At 38.2% G+C, this 20,312-nt stretch overlaps 1 protein-coding gene and 40 non-coding genes across 41 annotated transcripts; all 41 read right to left on the minus strand.

Moving 5' to 3' along the window:
- Positions 1–112: 112 nt before the first annotated feature.
- Positions 113–231, minus strand: LOC123722019. The gene has a single exon (XR_006756398.1). It is a non-coding gene; the product is annotated as a 5S ribosomal RNA (ribosomal RNA).
- Positions 232–392: 161 nt separating this feature from the next.
- LOC123722020 lies at positions 393–511 on the minus strand. The gene has a single exon (XR_006756399.1). It is a non-coding gene; the product is annotated as a 5S ribosomal RNA (ribosomal RNA).
- Positions 512–673: 162 nt separating this feature from the next.
- Positions 674–792, minus strand: LOC123722021. The gene has a single exon (XR_006756400.1). It is a non-coding gene; the product is annotated as a 5S ribosomal RNA (ribosomal RNA).
- Positions 793–954: 162 nt separating this feature from the next.
- LOC123722022 lies at positions 955–1,073 on the minus strand. The gene has a single exon (XR_006756401.1). It is a non-coding gene; the product is annotated as a 5S ribosomal RNA (ribosomal RNA).
- Positions 1,074–1,235: 162 nt separating this feature from the next.
- LOC123722023 lies at positions 1,236–1,354 on the minus strand. The gene has a single exon (XR_006756402.1). It is a non-coding gene; the product is annotated as a 5S ribosomal RNA (ribosomal RNA).
- Positions 1,355–1,516: 162 nt separating this feature from the next.
- Positions 1,517–1,635, minus strand: LOC123722025. Its single transcript, XR_006756404.1, has one exon. It is a non-coding gene; the product is annotated as a 5S ribosomal RNA (ribosomal RNA).
- A 162-nt stretch (positions 1,636–1,797) lies between these two features.
- Positions 1,798–1,916, minus strand: LOC123722026. Its single transcript, XR_006756405.1, has one exon. It is a non-coding gene; the product is annotated as a 5S ribosomal RNA (ribosomal RNA).
- Positions 1,917–2,078: 162 nt separating this feature from the next.
- Positions 2,079–2,197, minus strand: LOC123722027. The gene has a single exon (XR_006756406.1). It is a non-coding gene; the product is annotated as a 5S ribosomal RNA (ribosomal RNA).
- Positions 2,198–2,359: 162 nt separating this feature from the next.
- LOC123722028 lies at positions 2,360–2,478 on the minus strand. Its single transcript, XR_006756407.1, has one exon. It is a non-coding gene; the product is annotated as a 5S ribosomal RNA (ribosomal RNA).
- Positions 2,479–2,641: 163 nt separating this feature from the next.
- On the minus strand, positions 2,642–2,760 carry LOC123722029. The gene has a single exon (XR_006756408.1). It is a non-coding gene; the product is annotated as a 5S ribosomal RNA (ribosomal RNA).
- Positions 2,761–2,922: 162 nt separating this feature from the next.
- LOC123722030 lies at positions 2,923–3,041 on the minus strand. Its single transcript, XR_006756409.1, has one exon. It is a non-coding gene; the product is annotated as a 5S ribosomal RNA (ribosomal RNA).
- Positions 3,042–3,201: 160 nt separating this feature from the next.
- On the minus strand, positions 3,202–3,320 carry LOC123722031. The gene has a single exon (XR_006756410.1). It is a non-coding gene; the product is annotated as a 5S ribosomal RNA (ribosomal RNA).
- Positions 3,321–3,479: 159 nt separating this feature from the next.
- Positions 3,480–3,598, minus strand: LOC123722032. Its single transcript, XR_006756411.1, has one exon. It is a non-coding gene; the product is annotated as a 5S ribosomal RNA (ribosomal RNA).
- A 158-nt stretch (positions 3,599–3,756) lies between these two features.
- On the minus strand, positions 3,757–3,875 carry LOC123722033. Its single transcript, XR_006756412.1, has one exon. It is a non-coding gene; the product is annotated as a 5S ribosomal RNA (ribosomal RNA).
- Positions 3,876–4,027: 152 nt separating this feature from the next.
- Positions 4,028–4,146, minus strand: LOC123722034. The gene has a single exon (XR_006756413.1). It is a non-coding gene; the product is annotated as a 5S ribosomal RNA (ribosomal RNA).
- A 160-nt stretch (positions 4,147–4,306) lies between these two features.
- On the minus strand, positions 4,307–4,425 carry LOC123722036. The gene has a single exon (XR_006756415.1). It is a non-coding gene; the product is annotated as a 5S ribosomal RNA (ribosomal RNA).
- A 160-nt stretch (positions 4,426–4,585) lies between these two features.
- On the minus strand, positions 4,586–4,704 carry LOC123722037. Its single transcript, XR_006756416.1, has one exon. It is a non-coding gene; the product is annotated as a 5S ribosomal RNA (ribosomal RNA).
- A 158-nt stretch (positions 4,705–4,862) lies between these two features.
- On the minus strand, positions 4,863–4,981 carry LOC123722038. Its single transcript, XR_006756417.1, has one exon. It is a non-coding gene; the product is annotated as a 5S ribosomal RNA (ribosomal RNA).
- Positions 4,982–5,142: 161 nt separating this feature from the next.
- On the minus strand, positions 5,143–5,261 carry LOC123722039. Its single transcript, XR_006756418.1, has one exon. It is a non-coding gene; the product is annotated as a 5S ribosomal RNA (ribosomal RNA).
- A 162-nt stretch (positions 5,262–5,423) lies between these two features.
- On the minus strand, positions 5,424–5,542 carry LOC123722040. The gene has a single exon (XR_006756419.1). It is a non-coding gene; the product is annotated as a 5S ribosomal RNA (ribosomal RNA).
- Positions 5,543–5,704: 162 nt separating this feature from the next.
- On the minus strand, positions 5,705–5,823 carry LOC123721956. The gene has a single exon (XR_006756335.1). It is a non-coding gene; the product is annotated as a 5S ribosomal RNA (ribosomal RNA).
- Positions 5,824–5,985: 162 nt separating this feature from the next.
- On the minus strand, positions 5,986–6,104 carry LOC123721957. Its single transcript, XR_006756336.1, has one exon. It is a non-coding gene; the product is annotated as a 5S ribosomal RNA (ribosomal RNA).
- Positions 6,105–6,267: 163 nt separating this feature from the next.
- On the minus strand, positions 6,268–6,386 carry LOC123721958. The gene has a single exon (XR_006756337.1). It is a non-coding gene; the product is annotated as a 5S ribosomal RNA (ribosomal RNA).
- Positions 6,387–6,548: 162 nt separating this feature from the next.
- LOC123721959 lies at positions 6,549–6,667 on the minus strand. The gene has a single exon (XR_006756338.1). It is a non-coding gene; the product is annotated as a 5S ribosomal RNA (ribosomal RNA).
- Positions 6,668–6,829: 162 nt separating this feature from the next.
- On the minus strand, positions 6,830–6,948 carry LOC123721960. Its single transcript, XR_006756339.1, has one exon. It is a non-coding gene; the product is annotated as a 5S ribosomal RNA (ribosomal RNA).
- A 5,805-nt stretch (positions 6,949–12,753) lies between these two features.
- Positions 12,754–12,872, minus strand: LOC123721962. The gene has a single exon (XR_006756341.1). It is a non-coding gene; the product is annotated as a 5S ribosomal RNA (ribosomal RNA).
- A 160-nt stretch (positions 12,873–13,032) lies between these two features.
- Positions 13,033–13,151, minus strand: LOC123721963. The gene has a single exon (XR_006756342.1). It is a non-coding gene; the product is annotated as a 5S ribosomal RNA (ribosomal RNA).
- A 159-nt stretch (positions 13,152–13,310) lies between these two features.
- LOC123721964 lies at positions 13,311–13,429 on the minus strand. Its single transcript, XR_006756343.1, has one exon. It is a non-coding gene; the product is annotated as a 5S ribosomal RNA (ribosomal RNA).
- Positions 13,430–13,587: 158 nt separating this feature from the next.
- LOC123721965 lies at positions 13,588–13,706 on the minus strand. The gene has a single exon (XR_006756344.1). It is a non-coding gene; the product is annotated as a 5S ribosomal RNA (ribosomal RNA).
- A 158-nt stretch (positions 13,707–13,864) lies between these two features.
- On the minus strand, positions 13,865–13,983 carry LOC123721966. The gene has a single exon (XR_006756345.1). It is a non-coding gene; the product is annotated as a 5S ribosomal RNA (ribosomal RNA).
- Positions 13,984–14,145: 162 nt separating this feature from the next.
- LOC123721967 lies at positions 14,146–14,264 on the minus strand. Its single transcript, XR_006756346.1, has one exon. It is a non-coding gene; the product is annotated as a 5S ribosomal RNA (ribosomal RNA).
- A 162-nt stretch (positions 14,265–14,426) lies between these two features.
- LOC123721978 lies at positions 14,427–14,545 on the minus strand. The gene has a single exon (XR_006756357.1). It is a non-coding gene; the product is annotated as a 5S ribosomal RNA (ribosomal RNA).
- A 162-nt stretch (positions 14,546–14,707) lies between these two features.
- LOC123721988 lies at positions 14,708–14,826 on the minus strand. The gene has a single exon (XR_006756367.1). It is a non-coding gene; the product is annotated as a 5S ribosomal RNA (ribosomal RNA).
- A 160-nt stretch (positions 14,827–14,986) lies between these two features.
- Positions 14,987–15,105, minus strand: LOC123721968. The gene has a single exon (XR_006756347.1). It is a non-coding gene; the product is annotated as a 5S ribosomal RNA (ribosomal RNA).
- A 160-nt stretch (positions 15,106–15,265) lies between these two features.
- Positions 15,266–15,384, minus strand: LOC123721969. Its single transcript, XR_006756348.1, has one exon. It is a non-coding gene; the product is annotated as a 5S ribosomal RNA (ribosomal RNA).
- A 159-nt stretch (positions 15,385–15,543) lies between these two features.
- On the minus strand, positions 15,544–15,662 carry LOC123721970. The gene has a single exon (XR_006756349.1). It is a non-coding gene; the product is annotated as a 5S ribosomal RNA (ribosomal RNA).
- A 160-nt stretch (positions 15,663–15,822) lies between these two features.
- Positions 15,823–15,941, minus strand: LOC123721971. Its single transcript, XR_006756350.1, has one exon. It is a non-coding gene; the product is annotated as a 5S ribosomal RNA (ribosomal RNA).
- Positions 15,942–16,101: 160 nt separating this feature from the next.
- Positions 16,102–16,220, minus strand: LOC123721973. Its single transcript, XR_006756352.1, has one exon. It is a non-coding gene; the product is annotated as a 5S ribosomal RNA (ribosomal RNA).
- Positions 16,221–16,379: 159 nt separating this feature from the next.
- LOC123721974 lies at positions 16,380–16,498 on the minus strand. Its single transcript, XR_006756353.1, has one exon. It is a non-coding gene; the product is annotated as a 5S ribosomal RNA (ribosomal RNA).
- A 160-nt stretch (positions 16,499–16,658) lies between these two features.
- On the minus strand, positions 16,659–16,777 carry LOC123721987. Its single transcript, XR_006756366.1, has one exon. It is a non-coding gene; the product is annotated as a 5S ribosomal RNA (ribosomal RNA).
- Positions 16,778–17,351: 574 nt separating this feature from the next.
- On the minus strand, positions 17,352–20,091 carry LOC106715462. The gene is made up of 2 exons (XM_014508755.2): positions 19,786–20,091; positions 17,352–18,099 (listed from the first exon to the last, which is right to left on the minus strand). Exons 1-2 carry the CDS (start codon positions 19,922–19,924, stop codon positions 17,558–17,560), a joined length of 681 nt encoding a protein of 226 aa, XP_014364241.1. The 5' UTR covers positions 19,925–20,091; the 3' UTR covers positions 17,352–17,557.
- Positions 20,092–20,312: the final 221 nt, after the last annotated feature.

A 20,312-nucleotide genomic window follows, 5' to 3' on the forward strand; every position in this document is an offset into this window, starting at 1 on the left:
TTTCTAAACAAATATATACAAAACTATAACATTACTTGTTGTTAAAATGGAACATAGAAAATTGAACACTGCATTATTTCAAATCTGTCAAATAAAAAAAAAACTAACAAAAAGCCAACATCACGCGGTGTTCCCAGGCGGTCACCCATCCAAGTACTGACCGCGCCCGACGTTGCTTAACTTCGGTGATCGGACGAGAACCGGTGTATTCAACGTGGTATGGACGTTGGCGACAATTTTGCTTTTTTGTAGGGTAAGAATTTACAATCAAAAATTCTTTAAAAACAAAAATAAACAAAACTTAAACATTACTTGTTGTAATAAAGGAACATAGAAAAATGAAAACTGAATTATTTCAAATCTGTCAAACTAAAAAAAAAAAACTAACAAAAAGCCAACATCACGCGGTGTTCCCAGGCGGTCACCCATCCAAGTACTGACCGCGCCCGACGTTGCTTAACTTCGGTGATCGGACGAGAACCGGTGTATTCAACGTGGTATGGACGTTGGCGACAATTTTGCTTTTTTGTAGGGTAAGAATTTACAATGAAAAATTCTTTAAAAACAAAAATAAACAAAACTTAAACATTACTTGTTGTAATAAAGGAACATAGAAAAATGAAAACTGAATTATTTCAAATCTGTCAAACTAAAAAAAAAAAAACTAACAAAAAGCCAACATCACGCGGTGTTCCCAGGCGGTCACCCATCCAAGTACTGACCGCGCCCGACGTTGCTTAACTTCGGTGATCGGACGAGAACCGGTGTATTCAACGTGGTATGGACGTTGGCGACAATTTTGCTTTTTTGTAGGGTAAGAATTTACAATCAAAAATTCTTTCAAAACAAAAATAAACAAAACTTAAACATTACTTGTTGTAATAAAGGAACATAGAAAAATGAAAACTGAATTATTTCAAATCTGTCAAATAAAAATAAAAAAAACTAACAAAAAGCCAACATCACGCGGTGTTCCCAGGCGGTCACCCATCCAAGTACTGACCGCGCCCGACGTTGCTTAACTTCGGTGATCGGACGAGAACCGGTGTATTCAACGTGGTATGGACGTTGGCGACAATTTTGCTTTTTTGTAGGGTAAGAATTTACAATCAAAAATTCTTTAAAAACAAAAATAAACAAAACTTAAACATTACTTGTTGTAATAAAGGAACATAGAAAAATGAAAACTGAATTATTTCAAATCTGTCAAACTAAAAAAAAAAAAACTAACAAAAAGCCAACATCACGCGGTGTTCCCAGGCGGTCACCCATCCAAGTACTGACCGCGCCCGACGTTGCTTAACTTCGGTGATCGGACGAGAACCGGTGTATTCAACGTGGTATGGACGTTGGCGACAATTTTGCTTTTTTGTAGGGTAAGAATTTACAATCAAAAATTCTTTCAAAACAAAAATAAACAAAACTTAAACATTACTTGTTGTAATAAAGGAACATAGAAAAATGAAAACTGAATTATTTCAAATCTGTCAAACAAAAAAAAAAAAAACTAACAAAAAGCCAACATCACGCGGTGTTCCCAGGCGGTCACCCATCCAAGTACTGACCGCGCCCGACGTTGCTTAACTTCGGTGATCGGACGAGAACCGGTGTATTCAACGTGGTATGGACGTTGGCGACAATTTTGCTTTTTTGTAGGGTAAGAATTTACAATGAAAAATTCTTTAAAAACAAAAATAAACAAAACTTAAACATTACTTGTTGTAATAAAGGAACATAGAAAAATGAAAACTGAATTATTTCAAATCTGTCAAACTAAAAAAAAAAAAACTAACAAAAAGCCAACATCACGCGGTGTTCCCAGGCGGTCACCCATCCAAGTACTGACCGCGCCCGACGTTGCTTAACTTCGGTGATCGGACGAGAACCGGTGTATTCAACGTGGTATGGACGTTGGCGACAATTTTGCTTTTTTGTAGGGTAAGAATTTACAATCAAAAATTCTTTCAAAACAAAAATAAACAAAACTTAAACATTACTTGTTGTAATAAAGGAACATAGAAAAATGAAAACTGAATTATTTCAAATCTGTCAAATAAAAATAAAAAAAACTAACAAAAAGCCAACATCACGCGGTGTTCCCAGGCGGTCACCCATCCAAGTACTGACCGCGCCCGACGTTGCTTAACTTCGGTGATCGGACGAGAACCGGTGTATTCAACGTGGTATGGACGTTGGCGACAATTTTGCTTTTTTGTAGGGTAAGAATTTACAATCAAAAATTCTTTAAAAACAAAAATAAACAAAACTTAAACATTACTTGTTGTAATAAAGGAACATAGAAAAATGAAAACTGAATTATTTCAAATCTGTCAAACTAAAAAAAAAAAAACTAACAAAAAGCCAACATCACGCGGTGTTCCCAGGCGGTCACCCATCCAAGTACTGACCGCGCCCGACGTTGCTTAACTTCGGTGATCGGACGAGAACCGGTGTATTCAACGTGGTATGGACGTTGGCGACAATTTTGCTTTTTTGTAGGGTAAGAATTTACAATGAAAAATTCTTTAAAAACAAAAATAAACAAAACTTAAACATTACTTGTTGTAATAAAGGAACATAGAAAAATGAAAACTGAATTATTTCAAATCTGTCAAGCTAAAAAAAAAAAAAACTAACAAAAAGCCAACATCACGCGGTGTTCCCAGGCGGTCACCCATCCAAGTACTGACCGCGCCCGACGTTGCTTAACTTCGGTGATCGGACGAGAACCGGTGTATTCAACGTGGTATGGACGTTGGCGACAATTTTGCTTTTTTGTAGGGTAAGAATTTACAATCAAAAATTCTTTCAAAACAAAAATAAACAAAACTTAAACATTACTTGTTGTAATAAAGGAACATAGAAAAATGAAAACTGAATTATTTCAAATCTGTCAAATAAAAATAAAAAAAACTAACAAAAAGCCAACATCACGCGGTGTTCCCAGGCGGTCACCCATCCAAGTACTGACCGCGCCCGACGTTGCTTAACTTCGGTGATCGGACGAGAACCGGTGTATTCAACGTGGTATGGACGTTGGCGACAATTTTGCTTTTTTGTAGGGTAAGAATTTACAATCAAAAATTCTTTCAAAACAAAAATAAACAAAACTTAAACATTACTTGTTGTAATAAAGGAACATAGAAAAATGAAAACTGAATTATTTCAAATCTGTCAAACTAAAAAAAAAAACTAACAAAAAGCCAACATCACGCGGTGTTCCCAGGCGGTCACCCATCCAAGTACTGACCGCGCCCGACGTTGCTTAACTTCGGTGATCGGACGAGAACCGGTGTATTCAACGTGGTATGGACGTTGGCGACAATTTTGCTTTTTTGTAGGGTAAGAATTTACAATCAAAAATTCTTTAAAAACAAAAATAAACAAAACTTAAACATTACTTGTTGTAAAAAAGCAACATAGAAAAATGAAAACTGAATTATTTCAAATCCGTCAAACTAAAAAAAAAACTAACAAAAAGCCAACATCACGCGGTGTTCCCAGGCGGTCACCCATCCAAGTACTGACCGCGCCCGACGTTGCTTAACTTCGGTGATCGGACGAGAACCGGTGTATTCAACGTGGTATGGACGTTGGCGACAATTTTGCTTTATTGTAGGGTAAGAATTTACAATTCAAAATACTTTCTAAACAAATATATACAAAACTATAACATTACTTGTTGTTAAAATGGAACATAGAAAATTGAACACTGCATTATTTCAAATCTGTCAAATAAAAAAAAAACTAACAAAAAGCCAACATCACGCGGTGTTCCCAGGCGGTCACCCATCCAAGTACTGACCGCGCCCGACGTTGCTTAACTTCGGTGATCGGACGAGAACCGGTGTATTCAACGTGGTATGGACGTTGGCGACAATTTTGCTTTATTGTAGGGTAAGAATTTACAATTCAAAATACTTTCTAAACAAAACTTAAACATTACTTGTTGTAATAAAGGAACATAGAAAAATGAAAACTGAATTATTTCAAATCTGTCAAATAAAAATAAAAAAAACTAACAAAAAGCCAACATCACGCGGTGTTCCCAGGCGGTCACCCATCCAAGTACTGACCGCGCCCGACGTTGCTTAACTTCGGTGATCGGACGAGAACCGGTGTATTCAACGTGGTATGGACGTTGGCGACAATTTTGCTTTTTTGTAGGGTAAGAATTTACAATCAAAAATTCTTTCAAAACAAAAATAAACAAAACTTAAACATTACTTGTTGTAATAAAGGAACATAGAAAAATGAAAACTGAATTATTTCAAATCTGTCAAACTAAAAAAAAAAACTAACAAAAAGCCAACATCACGCGGTGTTCCCAGGCGGTCACCCATCCAAGTACTGACCGCGCCCGACGTTGCTTAACTTCGGTGATCGGACGAGAACCGGTGTATTCAACGTGGTATGGACGTTGGCGACAATTTTTCTTTTTTGTAGGGTAAGAATTTACAATCAAAAATTCTTTAAAAACAAAAATAAACAAAACTTAAACATTACTTGTTGTAAAAAAGCAACATAGAAAAATGAAAACTGAATTATTTCAAATCTGTCAAACTAAAAAAAAAAACTAACAAAAAGCCAACATCACGCGGTGTTCCCAGGCGGTCACCCATCCAAGTACTGACCGCGCCCGACGTTGCTTAACTTCGGTGATCGGACGAGAACCGGTGTATTCAACGTGGTATGGACGTTGGCGACAATTTTGCTTTATTGTAGGGTAAGAATTTACAATTCAAAATACTTTCTAAACAAATATATACAAAACTATAACATTACTTGTTGTTAAAATGGAACATAGAAAATTGAACACTGCATTATTTCAAATCTGTCAAATAAAAAAAAAACTAACAAAAAGCCAACATCACGCGGTGTTCCCAGGCGGTCACCCATCCAAGTACTGACCGCGCCCGACGTTGCTTAACTTCGGTGATCGGACGAGAACCGGTGTATTCAACGTGGTATGGACGTTGGCGACAATTTTGCTTTTTTGTAGGGTAAGAATTTACAATCAAAAATTCTTTAAAAACAAAAATAAACAAAACTTAAACATTACTTGTTGTAATAAAGGAACATAGAAAAATGAAAACTGAATTATTTCAAATCTGTCAAACTAAAAAAAAAAAACTAACAAAAAGCCAACATCACGCGGTGTTCCCAGGCGGTCACCCATCCAAGTACTGACCGCGCCCGACGTTGCTTAACTTCGGTGATCGGACGAGAACCGGTGTATTCAACGTGGTATGGACGTTGGCGACAATTTTGCTTTTTTGTAGGGTAAGAATTTACAATGAAAAATTCTTTAAAAACAAAAATAAACAAAACTTAAACATTACTTGTTGTAATAAAGGAACATAGAAAAATGAAAACTGAATTATTTCAAATCTGTCAAACTAAAAAAAAAAAAACTAACAAAAAGCCAACATCACGCGGTGTTCCCAGGCGGTCACCCATCCAAGTACTGACCGCGCCCGACGTTGCTTAACTTCGGTGATCGGACGAGAACCGGTGTATTCAACGTGGTATGGACGTTGGCGACAATTTTGCTTTTTTGTAGGGTAAGAATTTACAATCAAAAATTCTTTCAAAACAAAAATAAACAAAACTTAAACATTACTTGTTGTAATAAAGGAACATAGAAAAATGAAAACTGAATTATTTCAAATCTGTCAAATAAAAATAAAAAAAACTAACAAAAAGCCAACATCACGCGGTGTTCCCAGGCGGTCACCCATCCAAGTACTGACCGCGCCCGACGTTGCTTAACTTCGGTGATCGGACGAGAACCGGTGTATTCAACGTGGTATGGACGTTGGCGACAATTTTGCTTTTTTGTAGGGTAAGAATTTACAATCAAAAATTCTTTAAAAACAAAAATAAACAAAACTTAAACATTACTTGTTGTAATAAAGGAACATAGAAAAATGAAAACTGAATTATTTCAAATCTGTCAAACTAAAAAAAAAAAAACTAACAAAAAGCCAACATCACGCGGTGTTCCCAGGCGGTCACCCATCCAAGTACTGACCGCGCCCGACGTTGCTTAACTTCGGTGATCGGACGAGAACCGGTGTATTCAACGTGGTATGGACGTTGGCGACAATTTTGCTTTTTTGTAGGGTAAGAATTTACAATGAAAAATTCTTTAAAAACAAAAATAAACAAAACTTAAACATTACTTGTTGTAATAAAGGAACATAGAAAAATGAAAACTGAATTATTTCAAATCTGTCAAACTAAAAAAAAAAAAAACTAACAAAAAGCCAACATCACGCGGTGTTCCCAGGCGGTCACCCATCCAAGTACTGACCGCGCCCGACGTTGCTTAACTTCGGTGATCGGACGAGAACCGGTGTATTCAACGTGGTATGGACGTTGGCGACAATTTTGCTTTTTTGTAGGGTAAGAATTTACAATCAAAAATTCTTTCAAAACAAAAATAAACAAAACTTAAACATTACTTGTTGTAATAAAGGAACATAGAAAAATGAAAACTGAATTATTTCAAATCTGTCAAATAAAAATAAAAAAAACTAACAAAAAGCCAACATCACGCGGTGTTCCCAGGCGGTCACCCATCCAAGTACTGACCGCGCCCGACGTTGCTTAACTTCGGTGATCGGACGAGAACCGGTGTATTCAACGTGGTATGGACGTTGGCGACAATTTTGCTTTTTTGTAGGGTAAGAATTTACAATCAAAAATTCTTTCAAAACAAAAATAAACAAAACTTAAACATTACTTGTTGTAATAAAGGAACATAGAAAAATGAAAACTGAATTATTTCAAATCTGTCAAACTAAAAAAAAAAAAACTAACAAAAAGCCAACATCACGCGGTGTTCCCAGGCGGTCACCCATCCAAGTACTGACCGCGCCCGACGTTGCTTAACTTCGGTGATCGGACGAGAACCGGTGTATTCAACGTGGTATGGACGTTGGCGACAATTTTGCTTTTTTGTAGGGTAAGAATTTACAATGAAAAATTCTTTAAAAACAAAAATAAACAAAACTTAAACATTACTTGTTGTAATAAAGGAACATAGAAAAATGAAAACTGAATTATTTCAAATCTGTCAAGCTAAAAAAAAAAAAAACTAACAAAAGCCAACATCACGCGGTGTTCCCAGGCGGTCACCCATCCAAGTACTGACCGCGCCCGACGTTGCTTAACTTCGGTGATCGGACGAGAACCGGTGTAAAGACACATTTGTTCCAATGCTTTATTTACATATATATACATAGCATCACCTTACTAGCTAGCTGTCGAGTTCTAACTGAATGACATATTATCCGCCTATCATCGGACATGCGCAGTTAGCATGCGCAGTGGGGAAACGCCACAGTACCCCCCCACGGTGTAAAATGACCCCTACTTAAAGAATGTTGCTTAAAGAGAAAAAGATAACATAACTTTTTTAATTCAAAGAGGGAACATGATAGATGTTATGTCTTAATGGGCAATTTAAAACGCACCTTGCGACCTGAACGTGATATGTAATCGTGAGTGTCGCTCTTCGGTGATGGTTGAGATGTATGTGAACTAGATGGTGGAATACATGTACTTAATTTTGAGGGAGAATTGACAGTCGAAGGACAATGAAAAGAGGAAAAAGAGTCTGGTGTCAAAGGCTCTTCAACATACGCCGGTTTGACTCGGTCTAGACTAACTTTTGTGTTCTTGTTTCCGATTGTAATAACAATATTCTTATCGTCCCTGCTTACAACTGGATGTGGACCGGTATATGGTGGCTTCAATGATGTCCTCACTGCATCATCTCTCAAAAAAACGTGAGTTGCCTTGTCAAGATCTTTAAAAATGAATGGTCGTCTTTCTGAATGATGCTTCGCCGGAACAGGATTTATGCTGGCCATGTGACTTCTCAGATCTGACGCAAAATCAGTGACTGAAGGAGTGTGTGTGTTAGGTGAAGGAGAAATGAACTCGCCGGGCAGACGAAGAGGTTCTCCATAAACGAGGTCTGCTGTGGAGACCCCGAGATCTTCTTTTAGTGCTGCTCTCATTCCAAGGAGAACCAAGGGCAGCGCGCCAAACCACGTACCTCCATGACACATAAGGGCTGCTTTGAGCTGGCGGTGAAACCTTTCTACCATTCCGTTCGCACAAGGGTGATAGCTAGTGGTACGGGTTCGGCTTACCGAGCAATGGCTCAGCAACGCGTTGAATAGAGACGATTCAAACTGACGTCCCTGATCCGTAGTAACAGTTGCAGGAACCCCAAAACGAGCAACCCATCCAGCCATAAATGTTTCAGCAACCTCCTCCGCAGTAATGCTTTTCATTGGCCACGCCTCTGGCCACCGAGTAAATCTGTCAACTGCGGTGAGGCAGTATCTATAGTCCTTGTTGCTCGGCATGGGGCCAATTATGTCCACATGGACATGACGAAAACGGTTTGTAGGAGTTGTAAATCCTCCTGTTGGTGTCCAGGTATGCCTGGACACTTTGCTGCGCTGGCATGCTATGCACTCCTTGGCCCATTTCCTACAGTCTTTCTTCATAGCTGGCCAAACGAAACGGTCAGCAACTAAACGTGCTGATATTTGCGCGCCTGGATGACTAAGATTATGGAGCTTATTGAAATACTCACGACGGAAAGAGGGCGTAACAAAGGGACGTGGTTTGCCAGTGGATATGTCGCAAAAAAGAAATAAATCAGAATTTGGTATGGAAAATTTTTGTAATCGTAACGACGAATTATCAATGGCATTTTTGATCTCTTCATCCGATTCTTGTTCTTTAGCTAGAGCACGATAACTATCGTCGAATGAAATAGACTCGATGCGTGATAGTGTATCGGCCACTATGTTTTCGGCTCCTTTAACATGAACGACATCTGTCGTGAATTGTGAAATGAAGGACAATTGATTCAGTTGAATCGGCGGGAGCTTTTCTCTTTTCTGTTTGAAAGCGTACACCAGCGGCTTATGATCGGTATAAATGGTGACATGATGAGCTTCCAAAAAATGCCGGAAATGTTGAACACTCTCATAAACTGCAAGAAGTTCACGGTAATACGCAGGCCATTGAGTTTGCTTCGCGGTCAATTTCTTACTGAAGAAAGCTAGAGGCTCCCAGTGATCACTAACTCTTTGTTGGAGACATGAACCAACTTGCATTGCAGAGGCGTCGGTAAATAATCCAAGAGTGGGATTAGCGACAGGGTGAGCCAAAAGGGTAGCCTTGCTAAGGCTATCCTTACAGTTTTGAAACGCCAGTTCTAGCTCTGGAGTCCACGGTACCGGTTTGGTTCCAGTGAGCTTCGAGTCCGTCAGAACATGAATGAGTGGCACTTGCAGCTCTGCAGCATTTGGGAGGAATTTTCGGTAAAAGTTTATCATGCCTAAAAATCTCCGAAGACCCTGTACAGTTTTCGGTAAGGGATAATTTTGAAGAGCTTTGATGCGCTCCGGAGGTGGAAATGTACCATACCTGTTGATTCGATAGCCCAAGAAGGTCACTTCCTTAGCTCCAAAGGTACATTTCGCTGCATTAATTACAACGCCATAAGCGGTTAGCCGCTGGAATAAAGTTCTTAAGTGTTCTAGGTGTTGTTCTGGGGACTTAGAGAAGACCAACACGTCATCGACATATGGGTAGCAAAAATCGAGTTCCCTCACGACCTCATCGATAAAACGCTGGAATGTTTGCCCTGCATTTCGAAGACCAAATGTCATGAAGGGAAACTCGAATAATCCAAAGGGCGTAGTGATAGCTGTCTTGCAAATATCAGCCTCATTCACTGGCACCTGTTGATATGCCTTCACTAAATCTATTGTGCTGAAAATATTGGACCCAGCTAAGCTATGGGAGAAATCAGCTATATGCCTAACAGGGTATCGGTCTGGGATAGTCCTAGCGTTAAGCGCTCTATAGTCTCCACAGGGTCTCCATCCGTTTTCTCCTTTTCTGGCCATATGTAAAGGTGAGGCCCAAGGACTTTTCGATGGCCTAGCAGTCCCACACCTTACCATATCTTCAAATTCTTTCTTAGCCGCGATCAGTCTGCGAGGAGCCAATCTTCGTGGACGACATGAAACCGGTGGACCATCTGTTGTTATTATATGATGTACGGTATTGTGTTTAACTAGTCGTGGAAACCCAGGAGGTCGAGTTAAGTCTGGAAACTCTAGAAGAAGCCTGGAAAAGGGTGAGCTATTATCCAGGGATACTGATCTGACACTAACCTGATTGACATGGGCGACTAATGCAGCGGTTGACAGACTAGTGTTGCCATCGATGAGCCGTTTGTGACGAAGATCGGGAAGAAGATTATAGTAACTTAGAAAGTCTGACCCTATTATAGGTGATTCAACATCGGCAACAGTAAAATCCCAAAGGAAACTACGACGTAATCCAAAGTCAAGACGCAAGGAGATACTGCCATAGGTTTTAATAACACTGCCATTCGCAGCAGATAGCTGGTAGCTGGATGTTGAGCGACCCTTTGTTAACCTATGAGGAAAACAGCAAAGATCGCTACCTGTGTCTATTAAAAATCTCCGACCTGTTGTTTTATCTGTTACAAACAAACGGCGGCTAATGCTTGGATCGCAGTCAGTCGCCGCACTTACTGACTGCTCATTTGGTTTTCCGAATTCTTCCAATTACAAGGAGTAGTACATCGTTTAGCATTCCTGCCAAACGTTCTGTGGTACCAGCAGAATCCGGTAGGTGCTCGAGACGCTGATCGGGATCTTATATTTAACCCCCGTGGCCTTGAGAGCGATCTGGATTTCCTTGAACGCGCTTCGAGGGCATCGATACGCAAAAGAAGATCAGTCATCTCTGATGATGGTCCTTGTACAGCTTGTACAGTCACCGGACTAGCCACCTCAGCTATTTTATCAGCCATATCCGCTGCTTTCTCCAATGGCATATCTTCATGCGTAGCAAGTATACACTGTATACTAGTCGGGAGACGTTTCAACCATAATTGCCGAATAATGTCATCACATTTTAAAACAGAACCAGCTAAGCCACGTAAGTGACGAAGAAACTGGGATGGTTTTCTGTCCCCTATATCTTCGTCGCCTAATAGTCTGCGTAGTCTTTGCTCTCTTGATGCAGAGAGGCGATTAATAAGCTCTGTTTTTAAATACTGGTAACAATCCTCTTTTGGTGGATTCTCTATGATATCTGCTATTTCGCCTGCCACTTGACTTTCTAAAGCCGCAACTACATAGTTATATTTCGTGCGTTCCTGTGTTATACCGGAAATCTCAAATTGTGCTTCAACTTGCCCGAACCATACAGAAGGCTTGTCAGTCCAAAATGGTGGTAATTTCGCCGACGCAGCCATGACTTGTTTATCATTTGCTTGCAGTAATTTCAATTGTTCCTGAAGAAGATGGATTTGCTCTTCTGGAGTCGCCATGATACTAAATGCAAAAATAATCAAAGAAGAGAAAAAAAAAAAAAACGCTGTAATATATGTATAAGTGAGTAGTGAAGTAGAAAGGGAAACAGGCGTTGCCACCGCTGCGCAAAGCTGTGTAATATTAATGTACAATACAAAATAAAAATAACATATAGATAATATGCATATCAATACAACACACCCAATGTAAAAAAATAATAATTACAATTTCAATTATTCAGAAGTAACCAAGACACTGTATCACAGTTGAAAGGATACGACACTGTCCCTTCTACGTACTCCAAGGCTAATTAAAGAAAATATATTATTACTCTATTATCGCAACCTTTGCGATATAAAAGAATTAACAATTGCGAAAACAAATAATACACCGGCTAAAATTATTTACACAAAAATATAAACTCATCGCACAAACATATACAGGATTCTTGAAACAATATAAATAGTTGCTATATTTATACACTCTAAACCTCCTTACTCTCTGACATGAGTTTGATTTTTGACAAATTATAAACGAAGATAAAAGTCTTTTCCGGGATATGTCAACTTCGAAGCTTTCGTAACTCGTCGCTAACTCCTCTGGCGCTAGCGTCAATGCAATATTAACATGTCATGGCGGTTTTTTTTCAACCCAAAAATAATATGCTCGATGCTTAAGCTTACTTGCAGCTTACGCAAATGACATTGTCTGACACACTTTTTTCACGCATTTACGCTATTCTCGATTTTGCTGTTCTTGAAACACATATATTTCATGGATGATGATATCTTTATACGGATGAATGTCTTCAAATCGTATACAAATAAGCCTTATAGGTTTACCGGGCGGGCGGCAAGATGCCGTTAACGGGCCCGAAGCTTTCAGGCGTAGGCAATGCAGGAAGGCTTCTTGAGAAATTGCCTGACCTTGAGTAGCTCCGGTCGGATCTCGGTATATTCGCTCGCACTGACTCCTTTTTCAGACAAAAAATCGGTTCAGTAGTTTAGAAAATCACGTCGGGGTCACCACTAAAGACACATTTGTTCCAATGCTTTATTTACATATATATACATAGCATCACCTTACTAGCTAGCTGTCGAGTTCTAACTGAATGACATATTATCCGCCTATCATCGGACATGCGCAGTTAGCATGCGCAGTGGGGAAACGCCACAGGTGTATTCAACGTGGTATGGACGTTGGCGACAATTTTGCTTTTTTGTAGGGTAAGAATTTACAATCAAAAATTCTTTCAAAACAAAAATAAACAAAACTTAAACATTACTTGTTGTAATAAAGGAACATAGAAAAATGAAAACTGAATTATTTCAAATCTGTCAAATAAAAATAAAAAAAACTAACAAAAAGCCAACATCACGCGGTGTTCCCAGGCGGTCACCCATCCAAGTACTGACCGCGCCCGACGTTGCTTAACTTCGGTGATCGGACGAGAACCGGTGTATTCAACGTGGTATGGACGTTGGCGACAATTTTGCTTTTTTGTAGGGTAAGAATTTACAATCAAAAATTCTTTCAAAACAAAAATAAACAAAACTTAAACATTACTTGTTGTAATAAAGGAACATAGAAAAATGAAAACTGAATTATTTCAAATCTGTCAAACTAAAAAAAAAAACTAACAAAAAGCCAACATCACGCGGTGTTCCCAGGCGGTCACCCATCCAAGTACTGACCGCGCCCGACGTTGCTTAACTTCGGTGATCGGACGAGAACCGGTGTATTCAACGTGGTATGGACGTTGGCGACAATTTTGCTTTTTTGTAGGGTAAGAATTTACAATCAAAAATTCTTTAAAAACAAAAATAAACAAAACTTAAACATTACTTGTTGTAAAAAAGCAACATAGAAAAATGAAAACTGAATTATTTCAAATCCGTCAAACTAAAAAAAAAACTAACAAAAAGCCAACATCACGCGGTGTTCCCAGGCGGTCACCCATCCAAGTACTGACCGCGCCCGACGTTGCTTAACTTCGGTGATCGGACGAGAACCGGTGTATTCAACGTGGTATGGACGTTGGCGACAATTTTGCTTTATTGTAGGGTAAGAATTTACAATTCAAAATACTTTCTAAACAAATATATACAAAACTATAACATTACTTGTTGTTAAAATGGAACATAGAAAATTGAACACTGCATTATTTCAAATCTGTCAAATAAAAAAAAAACTAACAAAAAGCCAACATCACGCGGTGTTCCCAGGCGGTCACCCATCCAAGTACTGACCGCGCCCGACGTTGCTTAACTTCGGTGATCGGACGAGAACCGGTGTATTCAACGTGGTATGGACGTTGGCGACAATTTTGCTTTATTGTAGGGTAAGAATTTACAATTCAAAATACTTTCTAAACAAATATATACAAAACTATAACATTACTTGTTGTTAAAATGGAACATAGAAAATTGAACACTGCATTATTTCAAATCTGTCAAATAAAAAAAAAACTAACAAAAAGCCAACATCACGCGGTGTTCCCAGGCGGTCACCCATCCAAGTACTGACCGCGCCCGACGTTGCTTAACTTCGGTGATCGGACGAGAACCGGTGTATTCAACGTGGTATGGACGTTGGCGACAATTTTGCTTTTTTGTAGGGTAAGAATTTACAATCAAAAATTCTTTAAAAACAAAAATAAACAAAACTTAAACATTACTTGTTGTAATAAAGGAACATAGAAAAATGAAAACTGAATTATTTCAAATCTGTCAAACTAAAAAAAAAAAAACTAACAAAAAGCCAACATCACGCGGTGTTCCCAGGCGGTCACCCATCCAAGTACTGACCGCGCCCGACGTTGCTTAACTTCGGTGATCGGACGAGAACCGGTGTATTCAACGTGGTATGGACGTTGGCGACAATTTTGCTTTTTTGTAGGGTAAGAATTTACAATGAAAAATTCTTTAAAAACAAAAATAAACAAAACTTAAACATTACTTGTTGTAATAAAGGAACATAGAAAAATGAAAACTGAATTATTTCAAATCTGTCAAACTAAAAAAAAAAAAACTAACAAAAAGCCAACATCACGCGGTGTTCCCAGGCGGTCACCCATCCAAGTACTGACCGCGCCCGACGTTGCTTAACTTCGGTGATCGGACGAGAACCGGTGTATTCAACGTGGTATGGACGTTGACGACAATTTTGCTTTTTTGTAGGGTAAGAATTTACAATCAAAAATTCTTTCAAAACAAAAATAAACAAAACTTAAACATTACTTGTTGTAATAAAGGAACATAGAAAAATGAAAACTGAATTATTTCAAATCTGTCAAATAAAAATAAAAAAAAATTAAAAAAAGGCAACATCACGCGGTGTTCCCAGGCGGTCACCCATCCAAGTACTGACCGCGCCCGACGTTGCTTAACTTCGGTGATCGGACGAGAACCGGTGTATTCAACGTGGTATGGACGTTGGCGACAATTTTGCTTTTTTGTAGGGTAAGAATTTACAATCAAAAATTCTTTAAAAACAAAAATAAACAAAACTTAAACATTACTTGTTGTAATAAAGGAACATAGAAAAATGAAAACTGAATTATTTCAAATCCGTCAAACTAAAAAAAAAAACTAACAAAAAGCCAACATCACGCGGTGTTCCCAGGCGGTCACCCATCCAAGTACTGACCGCGCCCGACGTTGCTTAACTTCGGTGATCGGACGAGAACCGGTGTATTCAACGTGGTATGGACGTTGGCGACAATTTTGCTTTTTTGTAGGGTAAGAATTTACAATCAAAAATTCTTTAAAAACAAAAATAAACAAAACTTAAACATTACTTGTTGTAATAAAGGAACATAGAAAAATGAAAACTGAATTATTTCAAATCTGTCAAATAAAAAAAAAAAACTAACAAAAAGCCAACATCACGCGGTGTTCCCAGGCGGTCACCCATCCAAGTACTGACCGCGCCCGACGTTGCTTAACTTCGGTGATCGGACGAGAACCGGTGTATTCAACGTGGTATGGACGTTGGCGACAATTTTGCTTTTTTGTAGGGTAAGAATTTACAATCAAAAATTCTTTAAAAACAAAAATAAACAAAACTTAAACATTACTTGTTGTAAAAAAGCAACATAGAAAAATGAAAACTGAATTATTTCAAATCCGTCAAACTAAAAAAAAAACTAACAAAAAGCCAACATCACGCGGTGTTCCCAGGCGGTCACCCATCCAAGTACTGACCGCGCCCGACGTTGCTTAACTTCGGTGATCGGACGAGAACCGGTGTATTCAACGTGGTATGGACGTTGGCGACAATTTTGCTTTTTTGTAGGGTAAGAATTTACAATCAAAAATTCTTTAAAAACAAAAATAAACAAAACTTAAACATTACTTGTTGTAATAAAGGAACATAGAAAAATGAAAACTGAATTATTTCAAATCTGTCAAATAAAAAAAAAAAACTAACAAAAAGCCAACATCACGCGGTGTTCCCAGGCGGTCACCCATCCAAGTACTGACCGCGCCCGACGTTGCTTAACTTCGGTGATCGGACGAGAACCGGTGTATTCAACGTGGTATGGACGTTGGCGACAATTTTGCTTTTTTGTAGGGTAAGAATTTACAATCAAAAATTCTTTAAAAACAAAAATAAACAAAACTTAAACATTACTTGTTGTAATAAAGGAACATAGAAAAATGAAAACTGAATTATTTCAAATCCGTCAAACTAAAAAAAAAAACTAACAAAAAGCCAACATCACGCGGTGTTCCCAGGCGGTCACCCATCCAAGTACTGACCGCGCCCGACGTTGCTTAACTTCGGTGATCGGACGAGAACCGGTGTATTCAACGTGGTATGGACGTTGGCGACAATTTTGCTTTTTTGTAGGGTAAGAATTTACAATCAAAAATTCTTTAAAAACAAAAATAAACAAAACTTAAACATTACTTGTTGTAATAAAGGAACATAGAAAAATGAAAACTGAATTATTTCAAATCTGTCAAATAAAAAAAAAAACTAACAAAAAGCCAACATCACGCGGTGTTCCCAGGCGGTCACCCATCCAAGTACTGACCGCGCCCGACGTTGCTTAACTTCGGTGATCGGACGAGAACCGGTGTATTCAACGTGGTATGGACGTTGGCGACAATTTTGCTTTTTTGTAGGGTAAGAATTTACAATCAAAAATTCTTTAAAAACAAAAATAAACAAAACTTAAACATTACTTGTTGTAATAAAGGAACATAGAAAAATGAAAACTGAATTATTTCAAATCCGTCAAACTAAAAAAAAAAACTAACAAAAAGCCAACATCACGCGGTGTTCCCAGGCGGTCACCCATCCAAGTACTGACCGCGCCCGACGTTGCTTAACTTCGGTGATCGGACGAGAACCGGTGTATTCAACGTGGTATGGACCTTGGCGACAATTTTGCTTTATTGTAGGGTAAGAATTTACAATTCAAAATACTTTCTAAACAAATATATACAAAACTATAACATTACTTGTTGTTAAAATGGAACGCCGTGCAGCTTAAACAGCCCAGCGTACAGATCTCTATCCACGAGGCGTATTGCAAGCGTACATTGTCAATCATTTGTGAGAATGCAGTCGGACGACGAAGACGTTATTTTGGCTTATCACTCGAAGAAATTCGAAGAAGAAGACATTCGAAGTCGACGAAAACGACGATTTTATTGGACCCATCCATATATAGAAAGAAATATCAACTGTAGATTGTTCATAGCGGCAAGAGAATTATTAGAAGATGACTGTGTATTTCACTCATTCTATAGAATGAGTAAAACAACTTGTCAAAATTTACTTCAGATCGTAGGACCATTATTACAAAAACAGAATACCAATATGCGAGAATGTGTTAGCCCAGATGAAATGATATTAATCACGTTGCGGTAAGTAAAACAATATTTTAATCAAAATGGTTTATATTTTCCAACCAAAATATCAGTTTAAAAAAAATTACATGTATGTCGCATCCGTGAACTTTTATTGTATTGTAAAATCTTCCAAATCATTAATATTTTGTGAATAATTTAATAGGGTTTAATGTGGTAATTTGTGTTTGTGAATAGACAGAAGAAACTTGTGTGTCGTTAGAATAATTTATTGGAGAAGGTGTGGATGCTTTGTTTTTGAACTGTGGGAGTTACCGGAAGAAATCGGCGAATAGACTCTGAATTGGTTTATTTGTGGCTGGATAACTGAACACGTTGGTTTTTAATTTCTTCCAAAAGCATCAACATTTTAATTCTAAATACACTCATTTGTTCATCTGTAAGACTTTGTATGTCGGGTAGCAAGCTCAGCAGAAACATTTTTCGTGGGTCATCTGTTTTATTTTCTTTTTTTTTTAACCATTCTACAAAAGCTTTATCAGCTTCGTTGTTAACGGGTTTAATCCTTTTTTTTGGTTTTTGAAATGACGACCTCTCAACATGGGAATAATTTTCCGATTCAGTGTCTTCTGTAATATTCCTGTTAGAACCAACATATGCCTGTTCTTCGGGGCACGCAGGGGTCTCCTGATTTAGAGTTGATTGTTCAGGATTTGGTAAATTTCCTCTTTCATTCATGTGAATTACTGGTTTGACGTATGGTAATATAAACTGCATCTCATCATGTAAATAGTACTTTTTTTTTGTAGTTGCCGATCCACTAGCCTTCGGTTTTAAACTTCTAACAAAACCATTTCTAATATTTTTCCATTTTTCCTTACAATCGTTAACTGCAACAAACAGATTTTTATTATTTAATATAAATGAACAAATAACATATTTTTTCAGGTATTTAGCTACAGGCTGTTCGTTTCGAGCATTGGGACTTTACTTTGCCCGAGGAGAATGTACCGTGTCGCGTGTGATATCAGAAACAACTAAAATAATATGAAATGCATTGAAGGATACATACATGCCTGTACCAACTATTGATGAATGGAAAGAAATTGCGAAAAGGTATTATGAACTTTGGAGGAGGCCTTTACCCGAAGAGGGGTTCCTACAGATTAGTGTATTAAAAAAAAAAAAAAAAAAAAAAAAAAAAAAAAAAAAAAAATTTAAGGAATTGTAAAAAATTGCAAATAGAAGTAAGTTACTTTGTACATTTTATTTTATTTTTTAATTTTGTTTTATCTGTATGGAAATAAATGGCTTTATTATTATTATTATTCCACATATTTATTTCTTGTTTAATTTTATATATTTTTCTTAATAAAATCTTAAACAATATTAAAAAAAATATAAAAAATCTGGATACGTCGGCAGCGGAGCCTTGGGCCCAAGCTACCGGCGGTTAGGCCTCCAGAGACAGAAACCTCCTCACAATGCGTGCCGTGCTCAGGAGTACCGCCTTCTGTGCCTGGCCCTTCACCCACTTACCGAGCGAGAGCCTCTCTAGGTGGTGGTCGAGGCTCTTCGCGATTAATCCATTCACGGACAGCACTATCGGTACGATAATTGTTGACTCCATATGCCACATGGCTGTAATCTCGTGCGCGAGATCCAAATATTTTGACATCTTGTCTGTCTCTGCCTTCACGAGATTACAGTCATGGGGAATACTTACGTCAACAATTATCGTATGTCTCGCAGATCGATCTATTATCACTATTATTATTATTATTATTATTATGAACTTTGGAATCTAGCCAATTGCTTGGGTTCGATCGACGGTAAGCATATCAGGATACAGAAATTTCCAAACACAGGTTCAGCCAACTACAATTATAAAGGCTATCACTCTATTATTTTGCTTGGATGCTGTGATGCAGATGGATATTTTACCAGCATAGAATGTGGATTTGCCGGACGGAATAGTGATGGTGGCGTGTTTCAAGTATCAGCGCTTGGGCATTGGTTGGAAAGGGAAGGTTTGAACATTCCAACTGAATCAACAGCATTGCCAAATGATGCCACAGGCAATCGTTTTTCTTATTACTTCGTGGGAGATAATGCATTCCCTTTAAGGAGAAATTTATTGAGACCCTATTCAGTAAGAAATCTGGATAATGTGAAAAGAATTTACAATTATAGGTTAAGTCGCGGACGAAAAAGTATTGAATGCACTTTTGGTATGTTGACACAAAAGTTTCAAGTACTACTGAAAGCTATATCATGTCGTAAATACTCAACAATAATTTCAATAATACAGTGCGTATGTATTTTGCATAATTACATACGAAGATATGATGGTGTGCAATACACAACGACTACAGACAGTTTTAATGTGTCCAATATTCGACATGCACCAATTTTGATACCAAACATGACATTTGTAAACACGCCTAACGGTTTACGTAATTATTTAGCAAATTACTTTTTGCAGCCTAATGTTGCTCTGCCATGGCAGTGGAATAATTGCATTTTTGAATAATGTTATGTATTTTACTATAAAATAAATAAAAACAAATGCTTACCCGTCCATTGTATTTCTTTCGCCACCTTACTCCAAGCCTTTTCAGTTAAATCTTTTCTAGCATATTCAGCAAGATTAGTGTTATACAAACACGGATATTTTTCTATGAACTGAACAAATTTAGCAGCCGTACCCGCCATTTTTTACAATAAAAATGACGTGCGTTCACTCCTTGTACGCCCAGGCGTACGACAGGCAGTACGGCAGGCGTCATGAAGCTTGCGTGCAGCGACGCGAGCGCGACGCTGCCGCTCCGTCGACAGAGTTACATTGTTTTGTATGTAAGCTGCAAGCAAGCGTACACCAAGCGTATTATGACGAATACGCGTCTATGAAGCTACGCCTCCGTGGACAGTGGCCCTAACTTCGGTGATCGGACGAGAACCGGTGTATTCAACGTGGTATGGACGTTGGCGACAATTTTGCTTTATTGTAGGGTAAGAATTTACAATTCAAAATACTTTATAAACAAATATATACAAAACTATAACATTACTTGTTGTTAAAATGGAACATAGAAAAATGATA

This window comes from Papilio machaon, chromosome 18, assembly GCF_912999745.1.
Source record: "Papilio machaon chromosome 18, ilPapMach1.1, whole genome shotgun sequence".
Lineage (NCBI taxonomy): Eukaryota > Metazoa > Arthropoda > Insecta > Lepidoptera > Papilionidae > Papilio > Papilio machaon.